Source organism: Brachyhypopomus gauderio, chromosome 2 (assembly GCF_052324685.1).
Source record: "Brachyhypopomus gauderio isolate BG-103 chromosome 2, BGAUD_0.2, whole genome shotgun sequence".
NCBI classification, from domain to species: domain Eukaryota; kingdom Metazoa; phylum Chordata; class Actinopteri; order Gymnotiformes; family Hypopomidae; genus Brachyhypopomus; species Brachyhypopomus gauderio.
In genome coordinates, this window is record NC_135212.1 from 28332063 (window position 1) to 28351483 (window position 19421).

The 19421-nt window shown below is 44.7% G+C and overlaps 1 protein-coding gene across 1 annotated transcript in view; it reads right to left on the reverse strand.

Moving 5' to 3' along the window:
* LOC143497502 (voltage-dependent calcium channel subunit alpha-2/delta-1) overlaps positions 1 to 19421 on the reverse strand; it is a 71633-nt gene that overhangs the window by 17088 nt on the left and 35124 nt on the right. The window contains exons 7-21 of the mRNA XM_076993376.1: positions 19138 to 19269; positions 17104 to 17173; positions 16890 to 16940; positions 16619 to 16718; positions 10851 to 11009; positions 9863 to 9967; positions 9364 to 9442; positions 8862 to 8911; positions 8618 to 8701; positions 8427 to 8504; positions 7672 to 7752; positions 6637 to 6711; positions 1065 to 1136; positions 192 to 263; positions 42 to 103 (exon numbers count right to left, since the gene is read on the reverse strand). Coding sequence (XP_076849491.1) covers positions 42 to 103; positions 192 to 263; positions 1065 to 1136; positions 6637 to 6711; positions 7672 to 7752; positions 8427 to 8504; positions 8618 to 8701; positions 8862 to 8911; positions 9364 to 9442; positions 9863 to 9967; positions 10851 to 11009; positions 16619 to 16718; positions 16890 to 16940; positions 17104 to 17173; positions 19138 to 19269 — 1270 coding nt within the window. The remainder of the gene's footprint in view (positions 1 to 41; positions 104 to 191; positions 264 to 1064; positions 1137 to 6636; positions 6712 to 7671; positions 7753 to 8426; positions 8505 to 8617; positions 8702 to 8861; positions 8912 to 9363; positions 9443 to 9862; positions 9968 to 10850; positions 11010 to 16618; positions 16719 to 16889; positions 16941 to 17103; positions 17174 to 19137; positions 19270 to 19421) is intronic.

Sequence of the window (19421 nt, forward strand, 5' to 3'; positions counted from 1 at the left end):
CACCTGTGGTCTGTGAACACACATGTGGTCTGTGAACACACCTGTAGTCTGTGCCGTTGACGGGTACCCATGTGTAAGTCCTCACTCCTCGATCAATGTATCTCTACATTAAAACAAATTAATGCAATGCTCAAATGAAATGAAAACTGGTCTTTGAAGATGCAAATGAACAATATGGACGTTTTGCACACCTCATCCTGCGATTTGACAAGGGTTTCGATCGTCTTCTCACCAGGGTCTCTGTCTATCATCATTGTTCTTATCTAGAGAAAAGCATAAGGCACTGGGTGATCTGGTGGTGTAAAAAAGCACTGTGTCATGTATGGAACATGGACCAACCCATGTTCCCCATCTCAGAAACACTGCATCCTTCGGCTGGCTAGTCCGAACTATGAAAGGTCTGGTGCAGCTGTGGATTGACTGGATCCAAGGATTAAGTAAAAGCACTGTGTTGTGATCTAGAAAGCTTTGCATATTCAGATGTGGTTTTAACAAACTTTGTCTGACATTTGGGTACCAAACCCTGCAGCATTAGATGGCTGAGCCGTGTTTAAAAAGAATCATCTACACATCTGCTTCCTGACACCAGGCCCACAGAGGAGCCTACATGAACTGCATGCGATCCTTACTCTAAGCTTCTAACATGTCTGCTCGCACTGGAAATGCTCGGACACACAAGGTCTGGTATGTATGCAAATTGGCATTCTACCAATAATAGCCCACCTACCTAAACTCAAACATGCTCTACCCAGAAATATCATGGGAAACACAGGTTCCAGTTATAATCCAAAAATGGAAGATTTAGGAAATTGTGTGTGTGTGTGTATGTTTGTGTAATAATAATAATAATAATAATAATAATAATAATAATAAGAATAATCTCCACTTATATAGCACCTTTCAAAGTACCCAAGGACAAAATACAAAACAGAACAAAAAAACAACAAAAACAGAAAGAAAAACAGAAATCCCATAGAACAGACCTAAATTGAAGAAGTTGTGAGACAATGTTGAGAAAATAGATGGGTTTTTAAGTGTGGAGTGTGTGTGTCCGAGACACTTACCTGGACTTTAATATCATTTTCGAGCTCAGCATCCAGAAAATCCAGAGTAACAGGTTCCTGGAATTTTGGATTCTACAGAGATGGATTACAGATTACAGATTACATTCAAATTACAGATTACATTTTACACCCAGATTACAGATTTGCACCCAGATTAATGTCTGAAAGAACGATTTTTGATATGACATTACTGCTAATCCTCATAAAATAATGAATGTTTTGTTATAAAATAAATCTTCAAAAAATCCCCTTACACAGATGTAAAAAGACACATTTTCTCAGTTTTGCTTTGGGCTTCAGAATCTGGCAGTTTTGCATAAGAAAAGGAAATGTGTAATCAGCTTTCTGTTCTATTTTAATTATGCATTTCAAGATTTCCATGTATAATTAATCTACTAAGAGGCTATACATTACAATGACCTCAGGGTTAGATCCTCTATGTTCAGTGTTATCTAAGGACTGACTGATTGGTCTTATTATTGAGGGTTATCAGTTGTATTTATCATATATGCAGCATGTATACGTATGCAATGATATTTGGCTCCAGAGCAGCACACATTCATCGTTTGGCCAGTACAGTCAATTTAATTTACGAGTTTGAAAATAGCCAGTGCTGAACGGTTGGTTTTCTTTAATGATGCACACTGACTGATTCATTATTCATATACACCATCACAAATGTTACAAAATGCACTTGAAACAATTCCCAAAGTAATGAGAACTGTGAAAGGGACTAAATCTAGTGGCCTGGTTCTTACGTGACAGGCAGAGATCAGTGTGTGCGTGGTCAAAATGGAGGATGACAAAGACAAAATGAACAGCAAATACGAATTATGATGACGCGACAAAAGAAAACACCACAGACCAAAGAATATGCAGAATAAGAAACAGCAGTACAGCCTTGAACAGAGCTCAGAGCTACAGACAGAGACAGAGAGACTCGTGGGTGAATTAAATATGACCTTATAAAAACAGCAAAAGACAAAAGAGAGGTGCATGAATTAAGAATGTGAAGAACAAAGGAAAAGCGAGAGAAAGAAAAGACACATGAAAGAGAAATAGGGACTCAAAGGGAGAGAGAGGGTGAGAGGAAGAGAGAGAGGGAGAGAGACAGTGAGAGAGGGAGGGAGAGAGGAGGGAGAAAGAGAGAGGGAGAGAGGGAGAGAGATGGAGAGAGAGGGAGGGAGAGAGGAGGGAGAGAGAGAGAGGGAGAGAGGGAGAGAGATGGAGAGAGAGGGAGGGAGAGAGGAGGGAGAGAGAGAGAGGGAGAGATGGAGAGAGAGGGAGAGAGGAGGGAGGCACTGAATATGAAAGCAGAGAGGGTAATGAGAGCCAGGCCGAGCCAAGAGAGGATTTCAAAGTGTCGGGGTCGCCCCGCACTCAGCTACTGCCCCCCTGGGGGTAGGTGGGGGGCGGGGGGGGGCAAATATCTTACGCACATGATTGACATGTGTCGGCTACACGTGTCCGTCCCGCACAGACCCCCTACTATACGATCGGCATTCAGGAGCGCGAGTCTGGCATATGAAAGACATCTTCTCCCATCATCTGATTGGCTATGGAAATACGCAAAACCATCTTGCTCCTTGCCTGATCTACTGTAGTGGAAAAACCTTTGCTGACATTTGTAAGGAAGTGGGTTAAGATGGCTGGTTCTGGTATGAACACTTCTGTCCCATTCATATGCATAGGATAAGATACGATCGAATGCTTGTTTCAGAAAGGCGTGAAATCAATGACATCACTTGAGAGAAAGTTGGACCAAAGATCTTTGTAGAGATCTTCTCTGTTGAGCTACTGCAGAACAAAAGGTCTTCACAAGACTAGCAGCTTCAGTCTGCCAGATCAAAACGTTCCTTAATACACATCAATGCAGCTGAGAAACAAATCCGTATAAAACATATATAATGTAGAACATGCGTATTGATCTATGCATGGATGCAATTATTTGTACATGCCACGTATTTGTAGCTGAAATCCAGGGTTGAGAAGGTCCTGGTTGGTTTTCCTGGCCAGAGACTGCAATGCTCAATGCTCATTGCTCTAGTTAATCAGAAATGACTGCTACAAACAGGAAAGATTTGTTTGAAGAATTATCCCGGTCTCTTCACTTCCTTGAGTGTCCCACCCAAATCACTCCACTTAAAGAGGGTGTTACCCCTATACATCAACACATCACAGTAATGTCACGAAGGTGACATTATGACCACAACAGAGCTCTCATGTAAATAAATGCTATATTAATGAATGGGTAAAAAGTTTAAAAGCCAAATTAAATAAACAAATAAGTATTTTTTGGCCTGTCTTTGCCTGCATCTTTAAATACACAGTTCTGATTACATCGGTCATGGTCCCAAAGCTAAAACAGGCCTGTGCTCACAGACAAGCAGCCTGACCCAGGGACCTGTAGATCAGACTAGACACGTACGGCACCATCAGAACTAGAAAGCACCAGGATTGGATGACAGGGGCCTAACGGGGTCATGATTACTGCTCATCATGGTGATAAAGTGGCTGCAACCCAGCAGGACGATAACATCATTAGCTGCCCAGTCTTCAGAGCAGCAGAGACAGCAGGAAATACCGAAACCTCTTAAACATCTACTGAACAGCCAAGCCTCACTAACCACAACACAGTAATTATTCCTTTCAAACTAAATACAAATGTGAAATCAGACCTAGCGATTCCGTTTGGTTCCCCTTCCTCCCCCTGTTGTGGTCGTGACTACAGAATGGTAAAATTCTTGAAATAAACTCTTTTTGACATGAAAATGGTAACACGATCCAAGTGTTAATGGCGCTGCTTATTACTTTATTTGGAGCGCAAATGTGTAGAGAAATACGTCCGACTAACAAACCCATGATGGGCCAGAAGATTAGCTGAGGTTCCTGAGTCCAGTGCTGTTTGAACCTCATGGAGAAGAACTCAGCCTACAGACAGACAACACTGTCTACTGTATGCCAGTACACATTCTGGTTCATTCCTCTACTAGTCCAGCCTCTTGTCATAGAAAGTTATGGCGTATTTGCCCTTTAACCTTAACTGCAGATTCTGCCTCCTTTTCTGAAAACACGCATTGAAGATGGGGTGAAATATGCATGCAGAGAATATTCATTCCAAAACAACAGCAAGAACAGACAGAAGTTGTGGATCATTGCTCAAACTGGGAGCACCTGAGGAAACGATAATCTCCGTGGACGCTGAAAAGCTGGACCGCTTTGATCTGGATCCTGGAGGGAGAGCTGCTTGGCACCGTGGGGCCACCACGCTGTGAGGGTGTGGGAGCCATTTCCACACTATCACAATCGAATCAAAAGTGTTCAAAAGTATCTTTCAAAGACGGCGGCGCTCACCAAACTCTCCGCACGCCACAGGTTTTTTCCTTAAGCTCCGCCAGACAAATCAGGCCCCTCCCCCAGCTCCTCCCCCTCCATCCAGCTCCTCGCCTCCAGACGCACACACTGCACTCTGAACCGCCTCCAGCAGCCCGGCATCCTGGGGTTCGCACACGTGTGGGTCTGCGTCGCTCGGGGTTAAGCGTGCCGTACACAGTTCAGAGACTCGATCCAAGCCTGCGTCATGCTCAATCAGCAGGGTGAGTGAAGCGGGTGCAGAAGATCACCTCGAATCATCTGCCCCTGCGAGATCAAGCCATCGGTACTGATCCGACCTGGCTCCTCGGGGGAAACATGGGTGAGGTCTGCGCTGTGCTGCACATGGACCCACGGGCCTCCGCTGGGAGCCGAGCGTGCCTGCTAACGCCGTTGCTCCCAACACACACGCGCTGGTCTCGTTGGTGCCTCTCATCAAATGAGCAGGTACTTGAAGGAACGACTGTTTAGCAGTAATGTCCTGTCTGTCTCTCAAAGTGATTTTTGATGCAGGACCATAGAGAGCACAACTCTGTTTTTTCTTGGCTAGTTCTTCAAATCTAAAGCCTAAGGGTTGTATGGCTCTGGAGAAGATGGAAGTCTGACATAAAACTCGATCGCATTTACTGAGAAAATGGGAGTCAGTTCTGTTTATTTGATTTGACTTGGTTGTGGGTAAAAGTTAATGCTCTCCATACATGTGACCTGAAGCACTGTTAGTTTAACGTAGATTTAACAGCAAACATCACACGTGTGTGACCCAGCGTTCCGGCAGGCAGGCCGGCATATTCAGCACGTCTCCTGGCTCGTGTGCCGTGGTTCCTTGACTCCACGGGCATGCGAGGCTCCAAAGAATATCGCAGCGAAGAAATCTGGACTGTTTAAACTAGCCTCTTCGGGCTGCGTGTGCATAACTCAAGCCCTCTGGCTCGTGACGACGGTGTGACGTTAAATCACTGAATGTGTAAACTGTTCTCGGCGGTCCAGCCATGTGTCATACACTTCGCCAGTTTCAGGTCCTTCAACCCGAGGTTCATCCTGCCCAGACAGCGGCTCTCGGTGATGATGTGATAGTGCTTTTACAAGTCCAGCAAGGAGAAGAAAAGACTGTCCTGCTTATCTTCAACATCGTTTAGAGTGCACGCACGCACACGTGCACGCGTACACATGGAAGCTTCTCTCTTGCATTCATCACATATGCCTCGTTTCAGTGATGCATACCACCCTATATGTGGAGTGGAATTCTAGAATCAAAGGCCTCCACAGATAGACTGATATGTTCATGGGCTGGGATCAATTGAGAAACATATATGCGAGTTCACTGCCAGTTTACTGTGCATTACTGCAGGCAAACTGCAAAGGTTATGCATGGAGAAAAAAAAAACCGGCCCGAACGCAACATGTGCTCAGGAGAAGTGGAGGTGCACCGGGGGGCGCACACGCTTCCTCACGCTTCCTCACGCATCCTCACGCATCCTCACGCTTCCTCACGCATCCTCACGCTTCCTCACGCTTCCTCACGCATCCTCACGCTTCCTCACGCATCCTCACGCTTCCTCACGCATCCTCACGCTTCCTCACGCTTCCTCACGCATCCTCATGCTTCCTCACGCATCCTCACGCATCCTCACGCTTCCTCACGCATCCTCACGCTTCCTCACGCTTCCTCACGCATCCTCACTCCTCCTCACGCTTCCTCACGCATCCTCACGCTTCCTCACGCTCTGTAAGTGCATGTTAATACATTCCCCATCCACGGCTTCCACCTGGAGCCAGCAGGTCATGGCAGTTTCTCTCGCTTCTCCGGCAGTATCCTGTCAAATCGCTGGAACACTCTGGTGTTTTGTGTTTTTTTCCAGGTGCTGAAAACTGTTTGCATGTCAATGCAGAAAACTCTAATATGATCAAAAGAAAGGATGAAAAAGAATTTGAAGAGAGAGAGGGACAGAGAGAGAGAGAGGGAGGGAGAGAAAAAGAGAGTGAGCAAGAGGGAGGGAGAGAGAGAGGAAGAGAAATAGAGAGAGAGGGCTAGAGAGGGAGAGAGGGCTAGAGAGGGAGAGAAATAGAGAGAGAGAGAGAGAGAGGGAGAGGGAGAAAGTGAGAGAGGGAGAGGGAGAAAGTGAGAGAGAGAGAGATGGGGATCTGACTATCAATACGTGCAGTACCTGTATGTAACGCATACTTTCAAGTACAAGTTTACCTTGGGCTGGAGGTTTGGGTGGAGCAGCACATAGCCATTGGGGTCAATTGCAAAATAATATCCATTAGGGCCAATCTGAGACACAGAAAGAGGGAAAAGAATTGTAGTTCCACTTCAGAGAAAACATAGTAAACCAAACTGCTGTTAAGGTCTAATGGGCCTTTTCCATAGTGAGAGTCAGTACAATGAATAGCGCAATTCCACTGTGGTGCTGTCCACAATCCCCACTCTCCACTGCTCAAAGCTGTCAATCATCCGCAAGCTGTGTGTGTTAATCAACGGTGTCTGTTCATCTGGAAATACTCCTGGCAACTTAATGGAAAATCAGAACCATTTACAAATCAAATCTAAGTACAAGCAGATGCTTGTGTAATGTACAAGGCGAGCATGAAAGCTCAGATTTTCTCCAGAGTGTCTCCTCTGTGAAAGCCAAAGGAAAGAAGGCTAGATAAGAGAGAACATGTAAGCTCCTACTGTCCCAACAGGACAAGACTGAGACTGTGACTGAGACTGATACAGTGACTGATACTGTGACTGATACTGTGACTGATACTGTGACTGTGATTGTGACTGATACTGTGACTGAGACTGTGACTGAGACTGATACTGTGATTGTGACTGATACTGTGACTGAGACTGATACTGTGACTGATACTGTGACTGAGACGGTGACTGAGACTGTGATTGTGACTGATACTGTGACTGATACTGTGATTGTGACTGATACTGTGACTGTGACTGATACTGTGACTGAGACTGTGACTGACTGAGACTGTGATTGTGACTGATACTGTGACTGAGACTGTGACTGATACTGTGACTGAAACTGTGACTGAGACTGTGACTGTGACTGAGACATGACTCCACCCTGTATTCTGACTCCCCATTTACATTCACACATATGAACTGATGACTTTATCTTTGCTTTAGATCAAATAAAAATGAAATGCTGGTATTTAGCTTGATATGTTGAAATTGTGTTACATTAGAGTGTGTGGATGTGTGAAGGTGTGTGTGTGTTCACCGCATACGCACACTGAAGCGTGGAGTAAGTCTTTTAATGTCATCCAGAGACACATCCACACCCATCACTCCCAGGATGAGCTGGTTCTGGTGCTACATGCAAAAGAAACATTCTGATTTATTGGGTTATAAGAAAGTTCAGACCCATAATTTCAAGGCTTTAGGAATGTTTAGGCATATACGAGTTGTGATGATGCTTTAATTTATCATGCTCAGCTGGTCATGACCCTTTCTGTAACAGGTGTATCGGACATTGTCAGCTATATTCTAGGATGTACAGTAGTGGGGACACACAGCCTGTGCCAGGGGCAGTCCAGACCTTCACGATTCAGCACACTAATCAGCACAACAGGAACTCTGTTATCCAGCTACTCAGAACAACACAGCAGCTCAGAATAACACAGCCTTCCCAGCTGAACTTTACACAGACAGTCACAGACTTTGACCTGCAACCGTTCATTAGAACAAGATATCCCATAATATTTACTAGGAATGTCTTGATGCTTTTAGGTCTGATTTCCCAAAAGGCTATTGTCCTGATAGTTACTACGTCTGGAAGATAACAAACGTGGGCTTTCTGCGTCACTACGAGCTGCTTCTGACTTCAAGTGATGAAAATATCACCCGTTTCCAGCGCCAAGGCTATTAATAGACGTTTGGGTCTGATTTTTGAAGCCTGGAATTCTGGGCTCAGGGCACCGATCCAAACGGCTGTTTGAATGTCAGAGTTTGGAGTGCAGCATTGAGATGTGTGAGTACACAGAAACCTGCTTGCTGGAACCATCCTCCTTTGATTTGGTCTTGTTGAAGACGGGCAGTGTGCCAGTGACAACCAGACCCAGTTCCTGAGGTCACACAGAGGTCAAGCACACAGGTACAGTAAAACGTCTATCCAACTTTGAAACCGTAGCAAATATAATTCTGGCATATGAGATGTCCATGTTAGAACAGGTACTACCAGGGCGTCCAGATAGACGTTGGTCCACTGCACCTGCTTGGCGTCGGCCAGCACCATGGGTCTGCCCAGAACATCCAGGTACTCCTGCACCACAGAGTCATTTCCATCACATATCATGTAAATTGGTCAAATGTGGGCCTTCTACTAGACCACATCTATCTGCATGCCCAAAAATGACAGCTGATGTGCAAATATTTTAGCTGTGTTTCGAAAACATCAAAGCGGTAGTGCACGTTTAAAAGACCTGCGTGTTTATGCGGATTGCTCCAATGGAAGGAATTTCATAGAAGTAACCTAGGAGGAATCAGAGAAGGAGAAATAAGTTCTCTACACTCCTGCTTTCTACACCAACAGACGCGCTTCTTGTTCCTGCCACTAGAGGGACCTCTGCAGCAGTCTCACCAGCACTATAAACTTAGATGTCAAGAATATATGTGTCTCCATGAAAGTCTACTACATAACTTCCTTAACAACCATTATATACTTAAACCATAAATGCAAATGTATCTATCTGCGTAACCCTGGTGACATTTATAAAATAAATAAATAAAAACATAAATGCTAGCATCCAATGAAATGGAACCCTGAAAGCTAAAACACAAATGATCTCTCTCTCTCTCTCTCTCTCTCTCTCTCTCTCTCTCTCTCTCTCTCTCTCACACACACACACACACCCCCACACACCCCCCCCCCCCCCCCACACACACACACACGCACGCACGCACGCACACACACAAACGTTTTACCTTTATTAGCGCAGGCCATCCACTGTATAGGTCCTGTGTCATAGTTGTGTTGGCCAACAGAAAAGGTGAATACACGCACCTGAAATCACAAACACACGTGAGCATTAGGTCCTGGGCTTTAGTCTACACACACACATACACACACACACACACACACACACACACACACACACACACACACACACACACACACACACACACACACACATACACTCCCACACACAATCACACACACACAAACACACATACACAGATGAGCATTACGTCCTGGGCTTTAGTCTACAAACACACACACACATACACTCCCACACACACACACACACACTCACACATACAAAGATGAGCATTACATCCTGGACTTTAGTTATACACACACACACACACACACACACACACACACCCACACACACACACACACACACACACACACACACACACACACACACACACACACACACACACACACACTCACACACACCCACTGCACATGGTCACCCACCTTTTTGTCAGGGTTATATCTGGTGAAGATTTCCTGAGCTCTCTCCTCTCCTCCATCAGTAAACAGCATGATGATTTTGTGGCAGTTAGCTCTTGTCATATTTGACTGAAACACATTTAAACCAGATGCAATTACATGATACCACCACCAGAGAGCACCACACAACTGTAATATGCTATATTCATCAGCATCAGCTTTGAGTATAAGGACATCCAATGAAAGGACCTCTGAGGGAAGTTATCTGTTTTCTTGGATTTGGGAAATCTTCATTTTTCTTTGCATAAAAAAGTAGACTTGTATATGTAATGTTACATAAAATAATTAGGTCTGTCAGATGATTGAATTTTAATCATGCTTAATTGCATATTTATTAATCATTATTAATAATCTAGATAATTTGAAAGCTATTCTATTACTATGTTTAACACCATCATAAAACTAGCTGTTAGGAAGGTTTGAATGTTATGAAAACAGTATTACTGCTTTCCAGTTTTAAAATCTGTATTTAAGGCAACAAAGTTGATTACCACCACTGGATACTAAACATACTGGTAATAAATGTTCCAATGTTACTCAATGTTGCATTCCAGTTTTACTAATGATATCTCTTTAACCCAGATTGACCATTAGGTTTCAAGGACACGTCTGGGTGGAATTCGCCAGCGTTGAGTCTGCACATAACACTGTTAGCTTGTGACTCACACGGTGTTGGAAACCCAACGCCACATCACAGCCCTGTCATCTTATCCAGTGTTTTGATCTAGGTAGGAGTCTGCAGGGTTGCAGGCTTACTGTGCCTTTAGCATTTAGGCAGCATAAAGCCCCAAAGGCCTGATGGGTCCCAGACATGTTTAAAAAACTAAATTAATAAAATAAATGACCATTTTACCTGAACTGCATTAGGACAAGAACTGCATTAAATGTCTGTTTTAACCATTAAGTGACCCATTTGTGCATGAGGATGTACAAAGATCAGATGCACACTTACATCTGAAAGCTGTTTGAAGGCAAATTCAAAGCCCTTTGTGTAGTTGGTAATGCCCTTAGCTGTGATGTTCTGCACTGCGTCCTTCAGGATTTTCTTATTGCGGACATTGGCTTGGACCAGATGGTCAAAGCAGGCCGTGTTGTTCACCCGCGTGTTAAACTGGAAAAATAAGAGACACATGCAGTAGGCTGAACACACACTGCTTCAATAAAGTCGTTAACTTCCAGGTCTACTCGTCTTTCCTATCAAAAACCACAGAACATCAATAAAAGCTGCTAAAGTGCATCTCTGATTTGGTTTGGTGCTTTTGAGCATCATAATAAGGGCATTTTTCAGCTCCATCCATCAAAGGCAATGCAGTTTGTAATGAGCAATATTCGGTTTGACAAGCTGGATTAACTTAAAAGTTTCCTCTCCCTGTCTCTGAAATGGATTTCTGTGATCTGTCACTTCATGTGGTTGACCCCTCTGATCCTATTACTGAACCTGAAAGAGAAAGGCAGATAGAGCGCGAGAGAAAGAGCGCGAGAGAAGACAAAAACTATGTGTATGAAGAATAAATAAAGCAAGATTGTGAAAATTGTGAAAATATTAAAAGAATGAAAGTACTAATTATCTGCATAAACTCAACAAGGCCAAAGGTCAGTGTGACTAACATAAGAGTAACGGAGGTCATAGGTGAGTGCTGTCTCCACTAGCATGCACATCCACACTCCTGCTTGAGGATTTAAAGATGCTCAAATTTGGTGCTTTTTCATTAACATTTCAGGTTCAGAAAGCTCGTGTTTGCTCCTGGAGCTGGAGTGATGAATCACAGGGACAATTAGTGTCTCAAATGTTGCCCGGATGTTTTAGTAACATGACTCATTACTCTCAGAAGACAGACGGTTATAAACAGGCCTGGAAATGGTGCTGATACACACACACACACACACACACACACACACACACACACACACACACACACACACACACACACGGGTGGGGCGGGGTGCTATATGCTGTTCCAAAATATACGCTACACACATTTAAAAAAACCTTTACACGTTATTTTGAAATCCCTGACCCCTTAGAAAGGACCAATGCCAGAACAAGCTTAATACTGGGAACCAGAGGAGGCCACAGCAGACGTTTCTCCTGCAGCTGACGCCGTCCTCCAGGGTGCGACTCAGGACTCTGGTGGGGAGCTGGTCGAGGATCAGAGCAACACATCAACATCTAATTCCAGCCAAACAGGAACAAACACTTGAAAACACATATCCAGGGAGGCCTCGTGGGGCTATTCATTCCTTTGAATTTCACTGTAGTTTCATCAGCGTTTGGCTTCTCCTGTCTGTTGTTGCAGGAGGCTCATATAACTCACACAAAGCCTCCAATACTCCCAAACAGCTCTGTGCTAGTTCAGCTGTGCTGCCATATTGCCATGACAAGCTTCAATAAACCAGATTAAATATTTGCCTTGATGTCTAACAATAACCTAAATCTAAAAGAAGAAAAAGACAGAGGGGATCGTTACACTCATATCAGCCAGTAATCGAAAAAGTACAATACAAAACTTATTTTCCCCAGTTTCAAGTTTCCCTCATTCACTCTAAATGTCAGATTTACATGAACATGCCCACTAATACTAAAGTTGTGACAACAGCGTTTATTGCCTGCGCAGGGCCCACCGTGCGTCTCCTGGTGGCGCTCCGCACAGACAGAGCGTCGTTTGCAAATGTCAGCTCATCAAATCCAGAGTACGAGGCAGCTGAGAGCACAGGGCTGAGGAGAGCAGGCGGCCACAGTGTGATTACAGCACAACTGATGAATGTCCATACTCAAAAAGAAAGACAGTCATTACTTCCAGCACCTTCTCCATATGCAAATATGAGTTCATGCATATGGGCTTCATTAAACTGCATAAATACATATATAAACTGCAGGTGAGCTGCCATGTGAATTAGAGTGAACTGATGACCACTGCTACAGATGCATAATTTTTGTCCCGGGTTGCATAAGCATTCATCATGAGTGAAAAAGGGTTTTAGATATGTATGTTCTCCTGCATAAAAATGGTAAGCATGATAAGGGAATGAGACAGGAGGACATGGTGTAGTCAGGAGGAACAGCCCAACTGGGACATGGTGCAGTCAGGAGGAACAGCCCGGCTGGGACATGGTGTAGTCAGGAGGAACAGCCCAACTGGGACATGGTGTAGTCAGGAGGAACAGCCCAACTGGGACATGGTGTAGTCAGGAGGAACAGCCCGGCTGGGACATGGTGTAGTCAGGAGGAACAGCCCGGCTGGGACATTGTGTAGTCAGGAGGAACAGCCCGGCTGGGACATGGTGTAGTCAGGAGGAACAGCCCAACTGGGACATGGTGTAGTCAGGAGGAACAGCCCGGCTGGGACATGGTGTAGTCAGAAGGAACAGCCCGGCTGGGACATGGTGTAGTCAGGAGGAACAGCCCAACTGGGACATGGTGTAGTCAGGAGGAACAGCCTGGCTGGGACATGGTGTAGTCAGAAGGAACAGCCCGGCTGGGACATGGTGTAGTCAGGAGGAACAACCCAACTGGGACATGGTGTAGTCAGGAGGAACAGCCCGGCTGGGACATGATGTAGTCAGGAGGAACAGCCCAACTGGGACATGGTGTAGTCAGGAGGAACAGCCCAACTGGGACATGGTGTAGTCAGAAGGAACAGCCCGGCTGGGACATGGTGTAGTCAGGAGGAACAGCCCAACTGGGACATGGTGTAGTCAGGAGGAACAGCCCGGCTGGGACATGGTGTAGTCAGGAGGAACAGCCCGGCTGGGACATGGTGTAGTCAGGAGGAACAGCCCAACTGGGACATGGTGTAGTCAGAAGGAACAGCCCGGCTGGGACATGGTGTAGTCAGGAGGAACAGCCTGACTGGGACATTGTGTAGTCAGGAGGAACAGCCCGGCTGGGACATGGTGTAGTCAGGAGGAACAGCCCAACTGGGACATGGTGTAGTCAGAAGGAACAGCCCAACTGGGACATGGTGTAGTCAGGAGGAACAGCCCAACTGGGACATGGTGTAGTCAGAAGGAACAGCCCGGCTGGGACATGGTGTAGTCAGGAGGAACAGCCTGGCTAGGACATTGTGTAGTCAGGAGGAACAGCCCGGCTGGGACACGCTCGTTTGGGTTATATATTCCAGCACATTGCATGCTGAAAAAAACAGTGATGTTGGCACTGAAGTCAGACAGCTTTAATTGAGAAAATCTAGATCTATACTGGTGAAATATAGAAGAATCCCAGCTCTTCATATATAGATGCACTTCAGGGGATCGCGTGTATATGGACAATTTAGAATCATGAATAAAACTAATTTTTGGTACTTGGTTGTAAATCAACAACTGCAAATGAATGGCTGCAAATGAAAGTTCCATGACCCACAGATATAACCAGATTGCGGGTGTCTGCCCCAGTAACGTTAGGCCTGGTGCTCGTCATTTCCTGCTTTTTCTAGGAGGGGCTCAACTGGGAACTGACCACTGCTGTGCTCAGGATCGGGGGGGTTGTTTTAAAATCTAGTACTGTTTGTCTTGCAGCCCGTCAGACTAACCAGTGGTTTCCTCAGGTCATGGTGCTTGGATCATTGCACCCTTTCGCTCAACGTAGTCTCTGACATATCTCTATCACATCTGGCTAGGCTGCTTCATCTGGTTTCTTCACTATTAAAAGCAGTTCTTGTCCATCATTGCCAGGATGTGGACTGTTGCTAAACTCAGCAGTGAATTTGGGTGTTTTGCGTGTAAACAGTTGGTTTTAATATGACTAATGTTTGACTCCCTCTGTTCACACACACATATTCCTGATCCTCTTGGTTGCCTTATTACTGTCACTGACACATATTTGCTCCTTATGTGGAGAGATCGTCACAACAGTCTCCATATGCACTTCCCCCGTCCACAACCAGTTCCAGATCTTTCACTGGCTCTGCTGTGCATGAATGACACACAGCTGCCTAAGAAACAGATGAACAGCCGCTTGTCCAATTATTGATGGTGACACACTTGTGGTGCCTTAAACATCAGGGACTAAGCATTAAGAGGATGGTGATCTGTGTGTTCCCTGGACAGAGATGTAAATACGCTAGGATTAAGGCTCACAACCTGAGATCCATCCTCACAGACTTTGTTTACTTTCAAATCCAATGTGCAGAGCCAAAGCAAAAAAATAAATAAAAAAAACCCCAGAAATGTCCAATTAGAGACTTGATCTGTGCTGCATTACACCCCTGTTCTCATTACATTAAACCTAATGCAGATGTTTTAAGCTCATTTAATTGTATGTTCTTCTCTTGCAGATAATCCATAATGGGTGGTTCTGATCAATCGTCTGCTTAGCTTGATGGGTGGATGGATAATAGGTGGGTTTAGGGCCCCTGAGGCTCAGGGACTGACTAGATGTCATTAGCCTGCAAAAGTCCAACTGCATGACTGATGAAACCTGCAACAGCACCTAATGCCAGTGTTGCATCAGACGCCTGAACCATGCATCACTCCAGAGCTGTGGTCACTACACCCTACACAACCATCCCATATCCTATAGCAGTGCCTGAACATTACACCAGAGATCAGAGCGGCAGACCACACACCTCTATTGACAAAGCTGAACCTAAATGGAGAAAAGTAATTACCCCATCTTCTCTGACATACATAGTCTTTCACAGAATAGCTACACACTGACTGACCAACATAGCTTGTTTGTGTGCATGCATACACACACAAACACACACACACACACACACACACACACACACACACACACACACACACACACACACACACACACACACACACACACACACACACACACAAGACATACACACAAAGACGCACACACAGACACACATGCTTCCTGAAGCGGAGCGATCTGAAAGATCTCAGTTGGATTATCCTTTGTCAAAGTGCTCATGCACCAGAGCAAGAAGAAATGTTGCTAAATTCTCAGAAAGACAAAAGATGGAAAAAGTCTAATAGCAAAGTGAATGAATCAGGAAGCAGGAATTACTTTGGAAAGTAAAAATGTCAGAACACAGCTCCCTCTACCGAGGCTGGAGAACGACCCAATAATCCTGCAGCTACGCCAGGTTCCATCACTCAGGCCACTTTGGGAATGAGAGCATGATGGATGGATGGATTCAGGGCGAGAGCAGAGGAGAGGAGAGAAGGGTTTGGACCCTGATTAATCCAGCACGAGGACCCCGATTAATCCAGCACAAGGACCATGATTAATCCAGCACGAGGACCCCGATTAATCCAGCACAAGGACCATGATTAATCCAGCATGAGGACCCCGATTAATCCAGCACAGGGACTGCGATTAATCCAGGGCTCACTCACAGACCAGTGATGAATGAGCATTTCCGCGGGCCGCGCACGGACCGATCACTCAGCACCTGGCCCGGCAGCCACCCTGCTGTACGTGCCTGGCTCCAACACCATTTCCAATAAGGGCCCATTTTCAAGTGGTAAAATGAAGCCAGACCCATATTTCATGATTTCACCTGCAGCCGTCTACTGGTCTTTCTCTCAGACACAGGAGTGCACAAAAACAACTTCATGGGTGCCACATACACGGGCACAACTGACTACATGTGTTCAGTCTTGAAGTAATCTCCTTTTTATGAAAATTACCCAAATTCTTTTTATTGATCCAAAATTTAGTGTCCACACCACTGACAGAATAAAAGGCATAAGGAAACAAACACACACACACACACACACGCGCGCACAGGGGATAACACTTACGTTCACCACATTGACATAGTCATCATCAGAAAGTGTCTCCAGCATCTCACTGACGGACGTCCGGATGAGTTTAAGAGTTAATCCGGAAACGCTGCCACTCCTGCAAAACAGTGACAGAAGAAGGCACGGCGCATTACGGCCGTGTCCACACACTTCAGCACCTGAGCCCCACTCAGCTACACACAGCCCCACTCAGAGGGGAAGGGGGAGAGGCCGCCCGCACCATGCAGGCTTTGATATGGGATAATGCACTAATATGAAACCCACTCACGCGTCCACTAGAATGAGCATGTCCTTAGGCGAGGCTGCTCCTTGAACATACCTAAATAAAACAACAAGAAGCATGCTTCAATAGCCTGGATATATATATATATATATATATATATATATATATATATATATATATATATATATATATTGTATTATTCCATATTGTTAAAAAGAAAGAGAAGGAAGAGAACATAAAGGTGCCGTAGTGGCTGTACCAGGGTCTACGGCGGACATCATACAGGTCGATTCTGCTCTGTGTTTTCCTGGCATCCTTCCAAGGAGAAGCTAAATGGAAAAGAAGCGTCTTAAATACCAGATTCCTAAATGCGGGAGATAATGAATAAACCACCGTGACATCATCAGGACAGTATATGTCAATGCATGCTGCATAATGCATGTTCACCCGTGTTTTCCTGCATAATGGCACACATTAATATGCAAGAGACTAGCCTACAAGATATGAAGTGTGTGACATACAATAACAATGTTCACAACACAACAATCACAAATAAGTGTGTATAGGTGCTTTACAGTTCCTGTCTGACTGCTCTACAGTTCCTGTCTATCTGCTTTACAGTTCCTGTCTATCTGCGTTAACAGGTACAGTGCTAACATAACATTCAGTGACCGTAAACCAACGTTCAGAGACCGATAATAATGAATATTGAATAACAGCTTGTATCCAGTAAAAAAATTTACTTTGTTTCATTTGCACAGCTCAAGAAAATTTGTAATAATCCCCGAACACAATTTTTCAGGTATTTACAGTTCTGTAGTTTTATTTCAGTAATTTACGCCCAATTTTCCACTTTAGCTTCTACATGTCTGCTGGATGTTATTCTAGAAATCAGCTTGAACTCTCGAAATATAAAAATATATTTTATACTTAATTCATAAAATCTGAAGACTAAATGTATTAAAACTAAGGGAGCATTTATATATACGACCAAACAAAGAACGGACCCAGAAAACACCAGGAAATAAGGACTAAGAAATCAAACAGCATCAAATCTGCTCCTACTAAAGTGCAAAACATAATTCTTGCAGATAGATTTGTAGACATGTACTTTGTTTGTTATGCTTTATTATTTCAGGGCCTTACCCACTGCTACATAACACACACAATAAACACATTGATCAGGGGTAATCTCAGAAGAGGTCTGGAGAGGAGCTTCAACACACTGGTACATGGATACAGTCTGTAGTAACATGATGAATGTGTAATCACAGCTGTCCACGGTGAAATGCAGCACAACTTGAAGCACAATCCACATTTGGTTGAGTCTGTGATTGTAATGACTGAACATAATGTGATGAGTGTGCATGACTGGACAGACGCTGCCGACTGACAGGCAGGTTGAGTGGGTCTGACAACTTTATTGACTGCGGCTCGTTGTAACATGCACATAAAGTACAGTTGTAAAGTATTATTGATCACTGTGTGTGTGTGTGTGTGTTGTTTCTGTGCACTGGTGGTATCCTGATATTGGTAGAAATTATAAAAATAAACACACTCACACACACACACACACACACACACACACACACACACACACACACACACACACACACACACACACAGACACACACACACACACATCCATGCTACCCATAAAATACTTATGCTTCTATAGTAAATGTACACAAGGTTTTCATAAAATAATATATGATTTTTATGCAAACTTTAAACTAAAGCATCATCCATTGTAAAGCTGAAGGTAATGGGAATGAAGTGAGAGCATCATTCATCCCTGCATCATCATTAGGACGTCTGCTAAGCTGCTGCCACATCCCACATTAGACGCTGGTATCAGAATGTCAGTATAATTTGAGCCTGGACCACACACCATGTTTACCAACGAGAGGACGACGCCTCAGGAACAGAGTCCCCCTCATATGAGACACAGATAAAAAACGTCACTTCAGCTAGCGATGATTCACAGAAAGAAATTATTTCCAAAAAAAGAAATCACCTCATCAGTGGGAAGGTGTAACCAGATCAGCAGAAACACACACACACACACACACACACACACACACACACACACACACACACACACACACACACACACACACACACACAAACACCCACAGCTCTGTTAGTGTGAGAGGCAATTTGAGGATAGAATCTAATATAAACACCACCAGGGAAAAAAATCTTTCCCTCCAGGAAAGAAATCATTCTCTCCCTCACACACACACACACACACACACACACACACACACACACACACACACACAGTGCGTACCAGGGTAGTAGCGGGCCAGTCCTGTGGCGCTGCCAAACACTTGCCAGAGCAGAGTGGGGTCCTCCTCGCGGTTCCTCTTGAACACGTCCTCCAGAGCTCCAGTCCAGTTCAGCTCGTTCAGCACGATGGTGGCTGGGCAGCACAGACAAGCACACACAGGGCTAGTTCAACTGTGTTAACACAGATTCACACAAACACACACAGGGCTAGTTCAACTGTGTTAACACAGATTCACACAAACACACGCAGGGCTAGTTTAACTGTGTTAACACAGATTCACACAA